The sequence below is a fragment of the Phalaenopsis equestris genome, unplaced genomic scaffold, assembly GCF_001263595.1.
Source record: "Phalaenopsis equestris unplaced genomic scaffold, ASM126359v1 Scaffold232347, whole genome shotgun sequence".
Taxonomy (NCBI): Eukaryota; Viridiplantae; Streptophyta; class Magnoliopsida; order Asparagales; family Orchidaceae; genus Phalaenopsis; species Phalaenopsis equestris.
The window spans coordinates 4621-25161 of record NW_018250313.1 but is presented as its reverse complement, the minus strand read 5'-3'; the positions used below and the strand labels follow the sequence as shown (position 1 = coordinate 25161).

At 35.9% G+C, this 20541-nt stretch overlaps 1 protein-coding gene across 1 annotated transcript in view; it reads left to right on the top strand.

Annotated features, from left to right (window-relative positions):
• LOC110038269 (mitochondrial import inner membrane translocase subunit TIM50) overlaps positions 1–15720 on the top strand; it is a 70886-nt gene extending 55166 nt beyond the window's left edge. The window contains exons 8-11 of the mRNA XM_020743050.1: positions 14286–14442; positions 14567–14669; positions 15120–15167; positions 15530–15720. Of these exons, the coding sequence (XP_020598709.1) occupies positions 14286–14442; positions 14567–14669; positions 15120–15165 (306 nt within the window). The 3' untranslated portion in view covers positions 15166–15167; positions 15530–15720. The remainder of the gene's footprint in view (positions 1–14285; positions 14443–14566; positions 14670–15119; positions 15168–15529) is intronic.
• The last annotated feature ends 4821 nt before the right edge of the window (positions 15721–20541 follow it).

Sequence of the window (20541 nt, the reverse complement as noted above, 5' to 3'; positions counted from 1 at the left end):
GGATTACAAAGTGTCGTGACCTTTCTTTTTCATCACTGAAATCCTTCATATGAAAGGGATTGAAATTCTCATCTCTCGTCTCTTTGTCTTTCCCTGTCACCATCGAGGGAAAGTCTCTTATGGATTTCATCCTCAATGTACGCAAGCCTTCGCTGAATTCGACAAATCTCTTGCTGGTTCTCCGGGTAGATTCAAACATTTATCTCCTTGGTGACATGATTAGAGTTTAGAGTTGGGAGGTGAAAGAGAGTGTAAGAAATTTTTTGGAGTTAATTTTAAAAATCAGTCAGGGGAAATTAGGGATATGTGAAAGTGATAAAAGTGAAAAAATATAAGAGGGCTTATTTTTATTGATGCAAAGAGAGGTATAAATACCCATGACAGGACTTACTGGTAAGGAAATCAATAAAAAACATAATACAATAGACAAGGGAAAAAATAATAACAAATATAAGGGGCAGCTAATCTCTCTAATTAAGGAAAGAAATAAATAGAGATTCTTAAGATCCTTCATACAATTTATAACTCTCTAAATATAGAGTTACAACAAATATGTAATATAATCATAATTATTTACGAGATTTTTCAACACTCCTCTCAATCTGGCATGAAATTATCACTCATAGCAAGTTTGCTAACTAGATTCTCGTGTTGCACTTTGGAAAGACCTTTTGTTAGACTATTTGTTGTTTGCCTAGCAGTGGGTATGTAGGATATACATATCACACCACTATCTATCTTCTCTTGGGTGAAATGTTTGTCAACTTCTACATGTTTTGTTTTGTCATATAGAACTGAATTATGAGCTATAGAGATTGCAGCCTTGTTGTCGCAGTAAACTTTAATAGGTGCTGGTATAGAAATTTTCAACTCTTCCAGGAGTTTTTTTATCCATAATACTTCACAGAGTTCATGTCTCACCGAGCGGAATTCTGGTTCAGCACTACTTGCTACCACACTCTGTTTTTTACTTTTCCAAGTAACAAGATTTCCGCCTATAAAGGTACAATAACCTGATGTGGATCTTCTATCATTTACATCTCTCGCCCAATCTGTATCTGTGTAGACCTCTATTAGAAGATGTTCTCCCTTTTTGAACAAAATTCCGTTTCTAGGAGTTCTTTCGAGATATCTCAAAATTCTGAATACAGCGCCAAAGTGAGTAGTTCCAGGTGAATGCATGAATTCACTCACAACACTTACTGTAAAGACTATGTTAGGTCGAGTGTGAGCCAAATAGATTAGTCGCCCTACCAATCTTTGATAGCGTGCTTTGTCCATTACCTCATTAGCTGCTACTGTTTTCAACTTTATATTAGGTTCAATTGGCATATTTGCTGCCTTGCAACCTGTCATTCCGGTTTCTTTAAGTAAATCAAGTACATACTTGCGTTGATTGACAAAAATTACCTCCTTGATCTTGCAAACTCCATTCCGAGGAAGAATTACAGCTTTCCCAAGTCCTTAATATCAAATTCGGTTTCAAGTTTCCTGTTCAAGTTGCTAATCTCTAGAGGATCATTCCCTGTCAGGATTATGCCATCTACATACACAATCACCAACGACTATTTTATCTTTGATGGAATGTTTGAAAAAAAAATAACGTGATCGGCTTGGCTTTGAGAGAATCCATGTCTCTTGATAACATCACCAATACACTCAAACCAAGCTTTAGAAGACTGCTATAGGGATTTTTTTAATTTGCATACTTTACCTTTTCCAAATTTTTCTTCAAATTCGGGTGGTAGGTCCATATATACTTTTCACAATTCTTCATTTAAAAATGCATTTTTTACATCAAATTGATGAAGCAACCAGTTGAAGTTAACTGGAAGAGAAATAAGTACTCTAATAGAGTTAATTTTAGCAACAAGAACAAAAGTCTCTTGGCAATCAATACCATGAGTTTGAGTAAATCCTTTTGCTACTAGTCCGCTTTGTACCTCTCAACACTTCCATAACCTTTAAACTTCACCGTTAACACCCATTTGTACCCAACCGTCTTTTTGTCTTTGGGTAGATCAATGACTATCCAAGTGTTATTTCTTTTACGAGCATTTATTTCTTCCATCACAACTAATTTCCAACTTGGTTCACTTAAAGCTTCCATCACAGCTGAACAGTTCTTAGAACAAGCATATTTGAAATCTTAGACACAAACGCTCTATGATTTTTTGACAACTTTTCATATGACAAGTATTGTGTGATAGGATGTTTCGTGCTCGTTCAGATTTCTTTTCTGAAAGCAATTGGAAGATCAAGATCAGAAGAAGTGGAAGTAGATGGAAGATTACTCTGAGTTTTGAGGTCATTATTCGACAAAGGTGATTGAACATCTGCTGAGGGATTAACCGAGGCTGTAGTAATTTTATGAAATTTCTTCATAGTATAAACCTGCAGCTCATGTGGAGGATTATGATCCGTTGGAAGTACTCCCCGTCTCTGATAAGGTAACATCTGATAAAAATTGATTAGTAATACGGACTCTAATTTCCATATCAAAATTAGTTCGAGGAATGTGTAAAGTTTCCCAAAAATTGTTTTCTTCAACTGAGTTCTCCCCCTGAAGAAAATTGTTTTGAAAAAATGAGTGATCCTCGACAAACTTGACATCCATGCTCTAAAAAAACTTCCTTTTTACAGGATTAAAGCATTTGTACCCACTTTTATTGGAAGCATACCCAATAAAAACATTTTTTCAGCTTTGGGATCCAATTTTGAACGTAACACATTTGGGACATGCACATAGCAAACACATACAAAAAATTTTAAAAGGAGATTAGCTGTTTTCTTAGATATGAAAAAATAATTTTTTAAGACATGTAAAGATGTTTTAAATTTTTGAATTCGAGATAACATTATGTTTGTTAAATAACAGGAGGTAAGGAGTGCATTACTCCAAAGATATTTAGAAACATTCATAGAAAACATAAGTGTCATGGTAACTTCAAGTAAATGCCTATTTTTCCTTTTAATAATACTATTTTGTTGTGGTGTGTCACGACAAGTGAATTGATGCAAAAACCTTTTTCTAAAATAAATGTTCTCAAATATTTGTTGAAATATTCAGTCCCATTATCCGTTCTTAGAATATCAATTTTTGTTAAAATTGATTTTCAATCATGTGAAAAAAATATTTAAATTATTGTTCAACTTTAGATTTCTTTTCAAATAAATACACCCATCAAACTCCTGTGTGATCATAAATAAATGTTACAAACTATTTTTTTCCAGAAAGTGTGTTAACTTTGGATAGGTCTCAAACATCACTATGCACCAAATAAAATGGTTTTTGAATCAGAATATGGTTTTATTGGAAACGAAATACGATGACTTTAAGATAAATTACACGTTTCACAATCAAGTTTTGAACAATCAATACTTTTAAATAGTTTACGAAATAAATATTTGAGATACGGAAAGTTAGGATGCCCTAATCTTTTATGCCATAACAAAACTTAATTATAGTCAAAGCTTGAACTTGTACTACCTAACCCATGAGCTATTTTATTCGCAGAATCAGTTTCATCATAGTAGTACAACTCATTTATTTCTCTACCAGCTCCAATCATCTTCTCTGAGTTCCGGTCATGAAAAATACAATTGGAAGGAAAAAAAGAATGGAATAATCAGAATCTTTAGACAGTTTGCTAACGAAAATAAGATTACATGTAAGTTTTCGAACATGTAAGACAATTGCAAAGAGATTTTTTCTTAAAGTTTAATATTTCATTTTCCTGCAATAGGTGATAAACTGTCATCAACTATTTGAATTTTTTCGGAACTGGAACATGGATAATATGAATCAAATAATTGAGAACAGCTTGTCATATGATCGTATGCTCCTGAATCGATGGTCCAAGGAGTGGTACTTTCTAGAACAGATAAAGCCAAAGGATTACTACTTGTTTGTGCTATAGAACTGATAGGAGCATTAGATGAGCAATATTTCGACAGTTTAAGAAGATGACTTACTTGCTCTTTACTAATTTGGGATGACCCGACCTCATTTGTTGTATGTGTGCTATGTTCATCAGTTTTTTTCCCTTACCATTAGGTGATTTACCATGTAACTTCCAACATTTTTTGCGAGTATGGCGTGATTTTCCATAGTAGTCACATTGCAGGTTGTTTTTGTCCTCTAGATGCTGGTTGTGAGAAATTTTTCTGCTTACTTGAGCTTCAGGAATAGCCAACGCTGATCCTTCTACGGACACGGTTGAACCTGCAGTCTTTTTCCCCAATATCACGTCTCTAACTCTCTTCTCTCCTTACCTTCGCAAATACTTCACCAATTGGAGGCAGGGGATTTCTTTCAATTATTTGGCCACAGACCTCATCATATTCAACATTTAGCCCTTCAAGAAATTTGAAGATTCAGCCAGTATCCACTATCTTTTTGTAGTGGTTGCAATCATCATTTGGTTTCCACTCATGATCGTTGAATAAGTCTAGGTCCTGCTAAATTTTCTTAAGAGAATTGAAATATTTTGTCACAAAATCCTCACATTGACAAATTTCCCCAGGTCGTAGAGTCAACTCGTAAACTTGAGATTGATTTCCAAGATCAGAGTACATTTCTGAAATATTGTCCCATAATTCCTTGGCTGTAGAGTAACACAGATAATTTGCACTTATCTCTTCAGTCATAGAATTGACCAACCATGTCATTACCATTGAATTTTCCGCATCCCAAATGACATAAGTTATGTCATTCATGTTAAACTGGTATCACCTGTGATATAACCAATTTTTTCTCTTCCTCGGAGATACATGCGAATAGATTGTGATCATCGAAGAAAATTATCACAATTTAGTCGGATTATAGTGATCTGAATGTGATGGTTTTCATATGTATTTTTCTGAGGTTAGGATTGAGATGACTGAACAGGTTGGTTTGTCCTAGACGTGACTTCAGACATTTTAGAGATGAAGAACGGAGCGTGCAGCAGGATCCCGAGATTCGCCTGTCGAAGCAAAAAGTTACCGCCTTTGCACTGAACGGACTTCGAGATGCAGAATCGCATCGTCAACCTCGTGCGCGATCCTTGCCTGCGAGACGTGATTCTCTTGAGCTCTGGTCGCAGTTGCTTTGCGGAGTTCTGGGTATCTTCATAGGAATTCGAGACGACGACAAAGTAGAAGAACGAAAAGGTGGAGTTCTGGGTCTCTGCGCCGATCAAGATCCACTTTGCGCTGAAGGACTTTGAGGCGATGATGAATACGATACACACGTCAATTAACTGAACACCCCTGCGTCGATCACGATCTTATCTGCGCCGAAGGACTTCAAGGCGATGACGAATACGATACGCACGTCAATTAACTGAACGCCCTTGCGAATCGGAAGCTCTGATACCATGAAAAAAGTGAAAAAATGTAAGAGAGCTTATTCTTATTGATGCAGGGGTATAAATACCCATTCCATTACAAGACTTACTGGTAAGGAAATCAATAAAAACAGAATACAGTAGATAAGGAAAAAAATAATAACAAATATAAGGGGCAACTAATCTCTCTAATTAACGAGAGAAATAAATAGAGATTCCTAAGATCCCTCATACAATTTATAACCCTCTAAATATAAAATTACAACAAATATGAAATATAATCATAATTTTTACGAGATCTTTCAACAGAAAGTTTGATTATGATTTAGAAATAGGAAATAAATTTTTTAGTGGTGGGGTAAGGCGGATGCTAGGAAACCATAATATAACAATAGGGTTAGGCTAACTCTGATACCAAATGATACCGGAGTTGACTGAAACCACAATAGAAATGAAATTATTATTGTTGAAAGTTAAAAGTTACACTACACTTTTCAAAATAGGTATAGTACATCCTTGGGGTGAGGACGAAGGTGGTGGTGGTGCTTAGACAACAAGTAGGATACCAGTTGGGGGTTGCAACTGCAAGTTAGAAGGCAGAGGAAATTATGGCGTTGCTGTGAATGTCCACAAGATGGAGAAGAGGGGCTCCGGGTGGTTGATAACAGATGACAGTTAGTTGGTTTGTGGATGACAATGTGAGGGAGGATTGTATGTTTGTGGATGGCAATACGAGGGAGGTTTGTATGCGTGTGGATGGCAGATTTGGTATAAGGAAGAGATTGCAGTAGATGCAGCAGGGAGGTGGTGGCTGAGAAGGTCAACATGCAGGTAGGAGCGGGTTGGAGAAGAATTTGGTCTAGCAAGGGGTGAATAGGCGACTGGAGGAGGGTAGGTGGTTGTAGGAAATGACACAAGGGATTGTTTTCCAGTGGTTGCAACAATTACGGTGGCGGCGACAGCGGAGGAAATGTTGTGGGGGTGAGAAAGTAGAGGATAATCACCAACTCAAAGCTAGATTCAACCGGACCACTACTAGTCCTTTGATGCAGCCCTTGAAGAGAAAAAGAGGACGCCGATGGCTGTCCAAAATAGAAATCTCAGCAAAAACTAACTCTAAAACACATAAAGCAACATATAAATAGAAGTAGATAACTAAGGGCGACCACCTCACTTGGGCGATAAACCTAGCCCCTAGACCAACGGTCGGCCGACCCCCTTGGTCCAATTGGCTGAACTGGTTCTACAAGCACCCGATTCGGCCCCTTCATAGCCCTGCATCAACTAGACTCCTCCCTACCCAAAATTTCATATGAATGTGGACTCGAGTTGTGGTTTGGGAAATTTTATCCTTGGATGTTGTTTTCCACCTGCTCAATGTTTTTGTTTCTCGTTTACACAAATTTATTTGTTATGGATCTCAGGTTAGGTTGGTTTGGTATCCTCAATTAGGATATGAGGGCTAGGTGGAGTAGGTGGTGAGGGAGTGTTGGTGTCATCAAGTGTATCCCAAAGTTGATGTTCATTTGTACTTTTTCTTCAACATCAAATTTGCGATAGTTGGATTAATTTTCAAAATATATCATTAAGTAGCACTTATACCTCTTTTTGTTGGTGACATACCCAAGAAAAGATACACTATATTGTTTTAGGGTCAGGTTCTATGTGATTTTGATTATGGACGTAAACAAAAGATAAACAATCAAAGATTTAAGTAGCATAGGTAACCATCAATACACGGAAATATATTTTGAATTTAAGTACCTTATTATGCATTCAATTGATAAGGTATATTGTATTAAGAATTGCTCTCTCTAAAAATATTTTGGAGCTTGATGAGATATCATAATTGAGCAGAATATCTCAAGAAGATGCTTGTTCCTTCTTTCAGCTACCTCATTTTGTTTGTAGGGTATCAATGCATGAACTCACATGCATAATTTCATTTTTGAAAGATAAACCCAATGATTGGTTCAACTCGCGTATGTGCTAAGGTTCTGAGAGGTCGTACATGCCACTTAGGCTTTTCTTTCATAATGATATATTTTGAAAATATAAAAATCTTTGTATTTTTATTATTAGTATGCGTCATGATTTAAAACTTATTTTAAAGTTATTGCATTTCTAGCTTTAGACTGTATGTGAGGTCAACCCTTTTAAAGCTTTTACTTACATATCTAGTGGCGCTTATTAAAATTCTTGGCTCTTTTGGATGGGGCTGAAGATGCCAACCCAGTCACAAACATATGCCAGCCTTGACCACATATTTTGCACGCACTTAGATACTTTTTATAGGCTATTGTTAGTGGTTTGTGCCTTTCTGGGCATTTTGTTTGATGCTTTGTGTGTTTATTGTGTTTGAGACATGCACATCTAAGAGGAACTATGTGTACACAGCCTATCTTTCAGTACTTGAAGAGCCCTCATTTCCAGTGTGCAGCAGCTTATTTCTGCTCTCCTCTCCTGACTTCAGCAAAGGCTCTGACATCTGACTAGATTGTGCCACATGGTGATTGTCGTTATGTTATCAGAGAGGTGTATCAGTTGGGACTACCTACGGATACCATCTTGAATGGTTGGAAACCAAGGTAATTATTTAGTGTAAATGCCATCTACTACTGAGGTGGAAACACTCCACCGCACCACTCATTTGGAGGTCAAATGATGGCCAAGAAGTTGCATATGGTATACCTATCATGCTAAGTGAATCCTCTGAAGATGTACCTGCCATACTAAATGGAACCAGAAACCTAATTTTGAATATCGATGGTTCATAATTTATGTAAACTGATGGACCTGCATCTCCAACAGTTGATGGCTTTAACGCATTATCATTCACATCGTCCCTTTCATAGCTGTCATTTTTTATGCCATGTTAGACCTCTCATCTCGACAAAGCAACTCAATTTTGTTTATGGCTTGATGTGACGTGCTATAATCATTGCGGCTACACATTGGCTGAACTATCTTTCAACTTACATAAAAAATTGATGCTGTAATAAGCAAAATTATAAATATGAGCGAGGAACTAAATAATTTTTTTTTTTAATGTTACAAACCGAAATTCACTCGTTTGCTGTTTGGGATAATAGATCAATAGAGCTTTGGTGGGTGCTTGCAGCCTATATAATAAAGCCCAGGATCCATCCGGTTATAAGTATCTACCCTTTTTTATGTATCCTGATCATGATGGACCATGAAGGAACACCTATTTTCCCATTATTGATTGTATCTACTATCTATAATGATAGCCTACTTAATTCATCATCTTTTTTTCCTCTTCTGTGTGCTTAATTATAGCTAGGCTTCATTGAATCAATGTTCATTTGTTGCACTTCACCGAACAACCTCTTAATATAATATCATAAATGCTACTCGAATCCACACCAGCTAATAAGTGAGATGAAATGCGGGTTTATGATGCACTTCAAACACTAGAGGTGTTATTGAGCCAAGTCAACTCTTGTATCAACTTAGGCTCAGCTCAATAAGTGGCTCACGGTTTGAGCTCCCTGACCTAACAAGCCAAGCTTAAGTTGGTCCCGACTCGACTCGTTAGTTTGTGAACCGCGTCATTTTAAAAAATATTATTATAAAATACACTCAAATTATATTAGTTTCAAGGAAATATCTCTAGATTTTTAAAAATATTAAAGAAAATTGATAATTTACATATTTTATCAATGATTGTTTATTATATATCTCCTACTTTTTTAAATTATTTGTCATTTTAATATAATATTAGCTTGAATTAATATTATTTTTCCTTTCATAGTAAACAGAAAGGCTATACTTATAGAATTAAGCTTGAGCTCTAACTTATTTAATTAATGAACCTCAAGCTCAATCGAGTGTTTCTTGAGCTCAACTATACTCATTTACATCTCTACTCCAAGCCCTGCAATAAAATGAGGGCATGTGACATGTGATCTCTAGCTATAAATAAGTGTGAAGCTACATCTTGCTTGGTAGAGAATATAATCAAATCAGCAATGTAATTGTAAATAATTGAAACAACAAAAAACAACAACAACAGAACCTTTATTCCACCATGTGGGGTCGACTACATGAATCTTTTTTCTCCATCGCGTTCTATGTTGTGTCATATTTTCATTCAATTCTAATAAATTAAGATCCTTTTTTATACAATACGCCCAAGTCTTCCTAGGTCTACCTCTGCCTTTCTTAACATAAGTCGCATCTGAAACTCCTACTCTTCTAAGCGGTTCATTAGATGGTCGACGTTTAATGTGACCAAACCATCTAAGATGACTTTCTCTAATTTTGTCCGTCAGTGGAGCTACACCAACCCTATCAGGGATATATTCATTTCGCATTTTGTCTCTAAGTGTAAAGCCGCTCACCCACCTAATCATTCTCATCTCCGCAACACTTAACTTAGTATTATGCTTCTCTTTTAAAGGCCAACATTCAGCGCCATAGAGCATTGTAGGCCTCACCACCATCTTATAAAATTTTCCTTTCTGTCTAAGTGGTACTTCTCTATCACACAATAGGCCCGAAGCATTCTTCCACTTCAACCAACCAACTAGAATTCTTCTAATAACATCCCCATCAATATCACCATTATTTTAAACAATAGATCCGAGATATCTAAAGATATCTAAAGCGTTTACACCTTTTAATAATTTGATTACCCATAGTTGCATTTCCGTCACTAGAGCTACTACTACTAAAATTACATTCCATGTATTCAGTTATAGTTCTACTCAAGCGAAGTCCTTTAGACTCCAAGGTAGACCTTCATAATTCAAGTTTTTCTTGAGCTTTTTCTCTCGTCTTATCCACAAGAAGGATGCCTTCAGCAAAAAAGCATACACCAAGGTACATGCTTATGTAAGTGTCCAGTAAGACCATCCATAACTAAAGCAATAAAATATGGGCTTAAAGCCGATCCTTGATGTAAACCAATAGAAATAAGAAAATAATTGGTCAATCCTCCCATTCGAACACATGTAACAGTTCTTGTATATATATCTCTAATGACTTGAATAACTGAAAGATAAATTTAAAATACCAGATTACGTAACTTGTATCATCTGGTTATGTTGCCCAATCAAACCTGTGCAGGCACGTTACACTAGAATAATCTTATTGTGGTGGCCGTTCATGTCCACTCTCATGATGACTAGATTCTCTAGGATTTGTAGCCGTTCATGTCCACTCTCATGATGACTAGATTCTCCCTTTTGTTTGGGGTGCTTTCTAGGAGCATCCTCAACCAGTTAGTCTATAGAAGTTTTTTAGGATTTGTAAGAGAATTATTAAAAGAAAAAAGCATGATAAGGCTTTGAATTAATTGTAATGCTTTGTTAAAATTATTTGGTGTTGTTTTTTAATTTAATGGAAACGCCGTTCTAGTATGATCTATTAGTCCGCACATGTGACAAATTTCATTGTTTTGGAATTTCGGTTTATTCATGGTGTTTGTGTACTTTCTACTTCATGGCCAACTAGTTTTCTTAAAACTTGGTGAAAGAAGTCTAACGATGCCATACTTTTGGTCAAGTAATGTCACTCTTATTTGAAATCACATGGAACTCATACTTACATGTGAGTTTGTGATTGTCGATGGCACATTAGGAAGGCATAAATTTGACAGCTAATTCGAAGCTTGCTTAATATTGTAATTGCATGTGAGCAAGTGATCTGAAAGTTTGCAATTCCATGACCTCCAAGGAATACTCAGAATGACTGACAAGCTTAATTCGTAGACCTCAAACTCTTGCAAGTTTTTGCAGATAGGTGCTACTAATCTTGTAGTTTCAAGTTCTTTGCATCCAGCTACGTGCCTTTGTTGTAAAACTTGATTGGTTAGATACTTAAAACTAAGTGACACTGTCATTGCTTGATAAAAGGAGCATTGATATTATATTAAGATTAAACATATCAGTGCTTGAATTGACAAAACTCTAGGACAATTCGAAAATCTATTGAATTATTCAGCAGCATTTGTAGATAGTTTTGCACTCAATTCCACCATCATGTAGAAGTGATCACTCGAAAGGATCCCTTTTTATCATCCATTCAATTGCTTTAGTTTTTAAATTTGTAATATTTGTAATGCATTGGCTAAAAATCTATTTATCATTGGTGTTGTTTGCTTAATATATTTTCTAGCACCGGGATTCTACATATGAAATTGCCATTCATCATAAATTTTTTCTCAAGAATATCATAGACGATACCTTGAGCAACCCAAGATAATGTCCTTACCCACATATGAGTCCAACGTAATGATCTGAAATTATGCATGCCTTGCCTAGTAGAAACTCTTTGAATGACTTCACAACGTGTTCACGAACCACAAGCGTGAGTTATTCCATTTAGAATCCACAATGGTAATCACTATTTGAAATAAATTATTTTAGTATCAATTGCTTCGACTAATTCATTATCTCTTTATTTGCCTTGGCAAAAAAAAAAAAAGTTCTCATTCATGCTCAACATTAGGAAAAATATTTACGTACGGAGAACGCACGCAGCTCTCCGTGCGTAATCCCCTCCCAATTACTTCTCAATAACCTCTGTGAAGGTTATTGGGAGGTTATTGCAGAGTTATTTCGGTGTTATTTGGAGTCAATACGCTTCGCGGTTACACTATCACTTTCCGCCGTTGCACTTTCACATTTTCTCTGGTATTAGAGTATTTAGTCTAATAAACGCCGAAATAACTCCTTAATAGCCCCCCAATAACCTTCGTAGAGGCTATTGAGAAGTTATTGGGAGTGGATTACGCGCGGAGAGTTTCATGCTTTTTCCGCACGTAAATATTTCTCCAACATTAGATGACAATTACTCCATCCGCTGATTAATGGTCCAAATGCCTAGAATAATCGTTGGAATTTAATTTAAGGTCCACTCTGTATTATGTAAATAGGCTTCCCATAACTGAAGAAATGATGTCGATAAATTTAGATGAAGTTTGATACAGTTCTTCCCAATTTTCAAATATGATTTTGACGGCCCTCCGGCTATACATTATTTCATAACCTTCAACAACAGAGTCAAGATGGAATTCTGAATCAAATCTTGGTCCATGCTTTCTCATTACATAATTGGATGACAATGGTTGCAAGATTTTTCAATATTAACTTCATCAACCTTTCATGGGGCAAACTCCATATATACAGGATACCTTTTGTGATAGCAGTATTATATATAGTCACATGCTTGTGGATATGAGTCACTATAAAATTATTATTAACTAGAAAATGACATACTTTTAATTTGTTTCAATGTCATATAAAAGATTGAAATTATATGTTCCTTCACTCTATTGAATTTCTATGTTGAGGAATTTTAACTGGTTGACTTCTACCTCCAACATACTTACACACTGTCCAATATATAACAATCTATCATACCCCTTCATTAGTTGAACAACTCTTTCACTCATTTTAGTATGAGTATACACTTATGATGAAATTGTGATAGAAATATTCAAATGACTAATAATGCTTACTAACATATGTCTATATATCACTAAGTATTTTTCAATAAATAGTTTCAAAATTATTAGTATAAATTTTAAATATTAGAGTTATAAATATATAAATATTGTATGATATGTTTGTGAATTTCTAAAAAAGAATCTGTTATACCCGAAAGAAAAGAAAATGTATGATAAGATTTTTTATTAAAAGTTCTATTTCTATAATAAAAATGCTGGGGAAAATTATGCTGACTATGAACATCATTCATAGTCACCAATCATAACGGATTTATGCAAACTACATTATTGATTTCGAAAGAATAAGAGCAAATGTATTTCTGAAAAAATAAGAGCAAATGTATTTCACATCAAACACGAGATGCCTTGAAATAGTTATGCTTGACTCATGATTATTTAAAAATAAATAGTGGAAAATATTTATATTAATTTCTTTGTTATCTTACTTTTCTAATCACATCAAATTTTATGCATTAGAAATATATATTTTTCAAAAATAAATTAATAGAATATTTTTTACTGCACTTTAAACATAAAACTGTTTTATAAATAAATATAAAAATTAGATCTTAGATACATAAAAAAGCTGTTGTATTTTGTAAATAATAAACTTTATTTTTGTATGAATACTTTAAAATATTTATTAATCATAACAAATTCTATTTATTCAAATTAAATCAAAAACAACATTACTTATTTAGTTTACATGGTTTGTATCAATTGATTATGATAAACTTATAAATTCATATTTAAGAACGTTGGATTCTATAAAAATTCTGACTAAATTGTATACAGAAATATTAAAAGAAAATTACTCAAGTAAATAAAAAAGTATATGCTAAAAGAAAATATGAAATTTCACTAACCAAAAACTAGATTACTGAATGACTTTGGGTTTGCTTAAATCTCCAAAAAATGCTGTTAGATCTTCAAAAAAAAATGTTTAATTTGAGAATGAAAGTGAGGGTATGAAGTTCATTTTTTAAGGGTGAATGGGGACTTATATAGGGGGTGGAATGAGCCCCCAACTGAAAAAGTAAAAATGGGAAGCTGGCAACTTTGCCCATGTGAGCAGGATTTTTTTTTAATGGGTTAGCCGAGTCACCACCTACGTGGTTGTTAAGTCTGATGTCAGGGAAAAGAAATCTTATCAAATTTTCATATTAATTTTTATAATAAATCTGTTTTAAAAATTTAGCCTAAAGATATGGCGGGCAAAGTAGCAAAATGCTGAGATGATCGATAATCTATATGTAATCTATAAACCAAGAGAAAGCAGCAAGTCTGGTAACAGTAAAGCATTATAGCAACCAATAAGCCAAGCAAGCCCACTATAGAGTCTGCAAACAGGCTAAAACATCGCAAACCGAGCAAGGAAGTGTGCTTTTTGGTTTATTGTTATTTTCCTTGGACGATATTTCTTTTTATGATTCATAGATACGTGAACTGATTGCATATACTCATGACCTGTTTACTGGCAGGATTTGTCAAAGTTGAACAGAGATCCAGCACGAACTCTTTATGTCAGTGGGCATGCTCTAGAGTCTACCCTTCAGCCAGAGAATTGTGTTCCCATCAAGCCATGGAAACTTGAAAACGATGATACGGCTCTTCTGGATCTAATACCATTTCTTGAATGTAAGTTTTTTTTTGACGTCATCTTAATCCTTAATGATAACTCCCTACTAAATTTGAGCTTTTCTCAGTGAATTTAGATTTTACGTATTTAATTTATCATTTAATGTGTTTAAATCCTGGACAGACATTGCTGTACACCGGCCTGCTGATATAAGACCTGTACTTGCATCTTATCAAGGCCATGACATAGCTGCTGAATTTATAGAGCGTTCAAAAGCACATCAGAGGTAAAGGACATTTACTGTTGTTGTTTCTTAATCGCATTAACGCATCAACCCGTAACATTCGCTTATGATCTATTTAGTTGCCTGTTGCTAAAAGACATGTTTTAGAACCTGATGGCTTTATTCAGTCATTTGTAATAGAAATCATTAAATTAAGGAGTTGTAGAACCTATATCACACATTATTAATTGCATCCAATAAAAAAATAGGTCCTAAAAAATTTTGTTTTTTTCTAAAAAGTCCTATTTATTCACTGCCAATCAAAATTTTGTCCTCAACTGATTTTGTTGGTTTCTTGTTTGATGTAGTCGCAACTGAGAAAATTTTCAATTGTATGCATAGATTTCTTTTTAATTGTTGGTAATTTTTTGCACTCGTTATTTTGAAATAACATTTTTGCCAAGGGCAGATGCCTTATATTTTATGTTTTGGTTTTTATGTCTCATTTGTTAGGAGGATGCAAGAACAGAAGCAGCACGGTTATTTTTGGAGGCGCTGAAGGTGCACGTTCAATGCTTGGACAACATTGTTAAAACATTTTGAATGCTCTTTCACCAATTAATTAAATGTAGTTCTGATCCATATTGAGTTTACCTTGGATCATTGTGGAGAGGCAAGGATGCTCAACTATTTATTTTTTTTATTTTGGTTTAAATGTCAAGGTGCGGTAAGTTTAGGAATTTTGCGTACTTGAGAAACTAGGTAGCTTGGTGATTTAATGGTGTTTGTATATGTATGCACGACTTCAGACATTTTTTGAGGTTGTCAAGTATTTTACATTTACCAGTCACCCTCCAATTCCATTTTTCTCAATCCCAAGCTCTCCAGATTGAACTCTTACGAACCTGTGCTTGCCCTTGCAGCTCGTGCCTTGTGAGCTTGAAAATGTTGGAGACTGGACAAAGAGTTCTAAGGACGAGGGATTGTTGTTGATCATGAACCCTATTTTCAGGAGCTATTGTGGGAAAGAGTGGTTTTCTGGTAAAAATATTCATTTTAAAATAAGCAGAATTCGTGAAAGTATTCATTTTCCCAGTTGATTTTTGGTGAATTTTTTTATCGTCTGTAAAAATCCGTGGAAATGTTTTTTCTACGCATGTTAATCTTCCAGTAAAAAAAAAAAAAAAAAGTTCCAGTGGATTGTTTTCCCCGATAAAAGAGCCCGTGGTACGTTAGCCTTTTATTTATGAACGATTTTTTTAATTGATTTTTTGCTGGTAATTCATGTGTCAGCCATAAACTGCAATTATTTTATCATCAACTCTGTTCAACGTGCTTTGATTGATTAACCATATCAGGACATATTTTGTATTCATAAAATAATATTACAGCACATAGTTCATAATATCGTAGAACACCTTTATATGAATATATCACTGATATTACCATCGAATAAATTTAAATCAACGAAATTTTCTATAAAATAATGATTGTCATTTAAATCTAAACATAAAGAAAAGGCGTTTAAATATTGCAAACGTAAATAATATTTTCTCTCTTAATCTCTCTCTCTTATCCTCTCCAATTATCTATGCTTTATCCTATTATTGATATAGAATTTGGATTCTTCGGCGTCATGCCCAAGGAATATAGCATTAGATGAGGAATAGAGAGAGAGGGAGAGGGCATAGCATACTATTGAGCACTCCTTTTATTATGAAGGGAGTTCGTTACCTATATGGTTAGGTTGATAGATTTTTACATATTGTGCTTCAAGGGTATGTAGATACGGTGGGGGCATTTTGGTTTAATACATAATAACAAAATATGTATCATAAGAGTGTGGTTGCGCAGTAAGTGATTTTTTTGTTCCGGCGGATATGATTTTTGTGTGTCTTCTTGGGATGTTACGCCTTTGGTTTCTTATTACCTATGTGCGAGTGGTTTGGTATGTTGTGATGATATTGGGCTGTTCTCGGTAGGTTCTAGTGGTTCACGCCTCTCTTCCCTTGTTCCCCTTGGTTGTCCTCATTATCCAACCTTACTCGTTTTTGACAAAGTTCCTCAATTTTTTAGCTTATTGATAGTGATGAATGCAAAAAAGACAAGAAAAAATTAATGCAAGTAAATCTTTCAACGCCTATTTATTGTTATAAAAAAGCATCCTATATTTTTGAGCATGTGATCGTCAAATACATATCTATGAGATGTGGCTTCATAATTTTGGATTTGCTTTTGCTCTGTTAGCTTTTATGTTTTTTCCTGTAGTTTCATGATGGAAAAGGGGTCTAATTCCAGATTGCAGTCTACTGATAAGAACACGGTGTTGGTTGCTTTTGGGATCAAATCTCGCTGTCCCTCAAGTGAGACGTTGAAAAGAAAGCCGATAAAAAACTGAAATTGACGGAGGAAACGGGGACATGGAATCATTAAATTTGATATGCGACAAGTTGAGGAGGTCCCCTTTCAGGATTGACACCAGGTCAGGGATTTTAGTGTTGGGCTCGTTGGTGGGAGTTCCCTCGACAGCTTACCTCCAGTGGATTCTCTCGAGTGTTCCTCTCTTTTTTGATGATCAACAAATCAGAGGGAGTAACCCATGCATTTAATGAGAAGATATCTGTGGGAGATTTGCCATCCCGCGTTGCGGGAGGTAGGACTTGGTCTAAGGTGAATTAGACTTTAGTTAAGATTATTTTCCCTCTTTTCCTTCTCTAATATAGGATGTGTATCAACTATCTTCTTCATGCATATGGAGATCTGGAGATCTCCGTGCAGACCATCTTTCGAGGGTCGTTGGGAGTGGCGGTCCAATCGTTATGATGTTTTCGGCTTCAGGTGATCTAGTTGTCAGTGAAGGAGATGTAGTTAGTCATCTTGTCAAAGTTGACGCGACGCGGGAGGAAGTTATTAACGGTTTTTAGTTGTCTTCATAGACTTCCATGTTCTGAATGTCGGAGATGAGAGTGGCTCCAACCTATCAGGATTAAGATTTGCAAGCTAGGCTGGAAGCGATTTGAAGAGAAGCAGTTGACCTCCAACGTGAGATGACTGAGCTCCAGGAGGACGCACTTTTCATGAAAGTCGGTTCCGAGGACTACTGAGCGACTCAATTTAAGTTTGGAGGTTGGACTTTGTATAGGAGGCTTGTCAGGAGGAGCCTATTTTTGGCCGGTGTCGAGGATCTGCTTGTAAAATATATTCTTTCTAATAGAATCTTATGTAATCATGGTTCTTGCGGTGAATAAGATTATTTATTTTTTTAAATCTGGAGATTTGTGTTTGGGGTGATGCTCTCTTCGATTCTTGTGCATGACGCTTCTATAAGTGGGTATCGAGGGTCCCATGTATGAACCTTCATGGTTTCCTTTTGTGGTGTCCTCAGTCTGTCGTTGGTTTTCCACTCATTACTGCTTCATTAGCCATTTATATGGCTCTGTGAAGACCTCATTGCATCTTTGGCCAGGTAATTTCAACAAAGCATTCCTCCTATCCCTTTCCAATGTTGCCATTACCGAGAAGACTTTGGTTTTTCATTTCAGTCTTAAGTTGCAAGCCACTCGACCAGATGAAATGGTGACTGGTAACTATGGCGGCGACATGGTAATTTATGAAGACCAGCTCCATCTTGGGCTACGACTGCTTTTATGTCATGAAATTCAATCAATCCTTAACCAATATGGGATCGTCCCCACACATTTGAGGCCCAATTCTATTGGGATGATTGCAGCCTTCATTGTGTTCTGTCGTTGGCAAGGGATTCCTTGATCCGTTGATGAGTTCAGTCGCATCTTGTTGTGTCGTGTTGAGTCTAATGACTTGTTGACCTCACTTTTGGTTGAGGTCTAATCTTTTTTTTTAGTAGCCTAGGGTATAGCTATAGAACTTTCCTGTTGACTATTCCTAGAGGACTAGAGAAGGAACTCTCAACATTAGAAATTCTACACTCTTCTTCGCTCAACTTGAAGTTCCACATATTGGTCATAACCTCTAGCACTTAGTAGGTGGGGCCAATATGGGGGAGCTCAAGGGGAGTCCCCATAGGACTGCTTGGCCTTAGGATTGACCCTAGGTGTTGGTCTGGAGCTGGTTCACTCACTTTCACTCACATTCACTCACAACCCTAAACTCAAACTTGTTGACTTTGACCACTGGATCTTTGGGAGACTCATGTAGATGAGTAGATGATCCCCTAGATCCCCTAGACCCACTAGCCCTACGCTAGGGTTTGGCTAAGACCAATACATAGAGGACCCAAATGGGGTTTCCATTGGTCCATGATTCACATAGGGTCGTTGACACCTCAATTTCACCAAAATATCCAACTTGGTCTTTTGCACCCAAATCTACCCAAATTACCTAAACACCCCAAACCCCAAATTTGACCAAATTTTCAATTTCACCCAAACTACCCAAATTTGTTCAAAAGTCATTTCAGATTATCTCAAATCACCCAAAATTGCCAAAATTATCAAAATACCCCCAAATTTACCAAAATTACCAAAATACCCTTCGGTGGCCCAAACTTTCCCAAAACCTTCAAAATCATTTCAAATGCCCCCAAAACCAATTTGAACCTTGTCATTGAGCCCAATTTGACCAATTTAGACCAAAAGCCCTAAATATTGAGCCCAATTTGACCAATTTTGACCAAAAGCTCTAAATAATTTCCCTAAATTCATATCAAATGTCCATCAATTTGATCCCAATTTCCCCCAATTTCAATTCTAAACTGAAATTCATCATGATCAAACTCAATTCAAACCAAATTCAAGTCCAATTGATCCACATTTGAGTCCAATTTTAACCCAAATAAAAAAGCTCCAATTTGGCCCAAAACATCAAAATCCCACTAAATTGAACCCCCAAATGTTTCCCATTGCCTCAATTGTGCATCATAAACTCTTTGAAACCCTTCATTGGGCACTGTTCGAGCCTCAATTTCACTTATAGTAAACTTAGACCAAAACCTCCAATTTGCCCCAATTTGGCTGTCTCTAAATGTCACCTAATTGAATGCCCAAACCCCAAAATTGACACCCAATTGATGTTGAGAACTCTTCATGATATTTCCTTAGACCATTTTCAACCATCAATTTAGACTTAACCCAACTCTAGCTCAACCTAAGCACAAGTATAACCCAACATCCCTAAATTGACCAAATTTCCAAATCCCTTCAAATTGACCAACCAAATCAACTCAAAATCACTCCAAATATTTTCTAAATTCTTTTTGACAATCATCCACACCAAATTGATGAATCAATTGGGCTCAATATCATGGCTAGCCTAACCTAAACCCAACTTCAAGACAATTTGACCCAAATTGAAGCCCTTCACCAAAATTGATTTAGCCATGCCTAAGTGACCAAATTAATGACACCACAACCCCCAAGCACACCTTAGTGACCAACCTAGACCCACTTGAACCCCACTTGACCCAGCCAAGGTGGGCTATGGATCAATGGTTCCCTAAATTAAGGGACTTCATCCCATTTTTGGGTCTAAGCCAAAATATCTCCACCATCATGATAAACCATTAGTGGTTAACCATAATTAACCCTCCCCCTGGCTCTCCTGACTTCTCTGGCCACCATCCCTGGCCCTGCCGGCTGGCCTAGTGGTCGTAAAACACCAAAACCGAGAGCCCCCATGCCTTAACACAAACCCAATTTCACCCATCCAATGTGTCTAGTGACTTAACCAACGAGACTTCAATTTCAAATCTAACCACATTAAATGTGATGATCTTATTTAATTTCAATTTAATTTTGACCAAAGAAAAATATGTTGAGATTTTCATACCTATTTTATACTATTTTTGATGATATTGCACTTTAAATAAAGGTATTTTTGATGTTTTGTTGCAGGAATGATGAATTAGGGTCATTGGAGCAAAAAAATGCAAAAAGGAGCAAATTTGGAGCGAAAATGA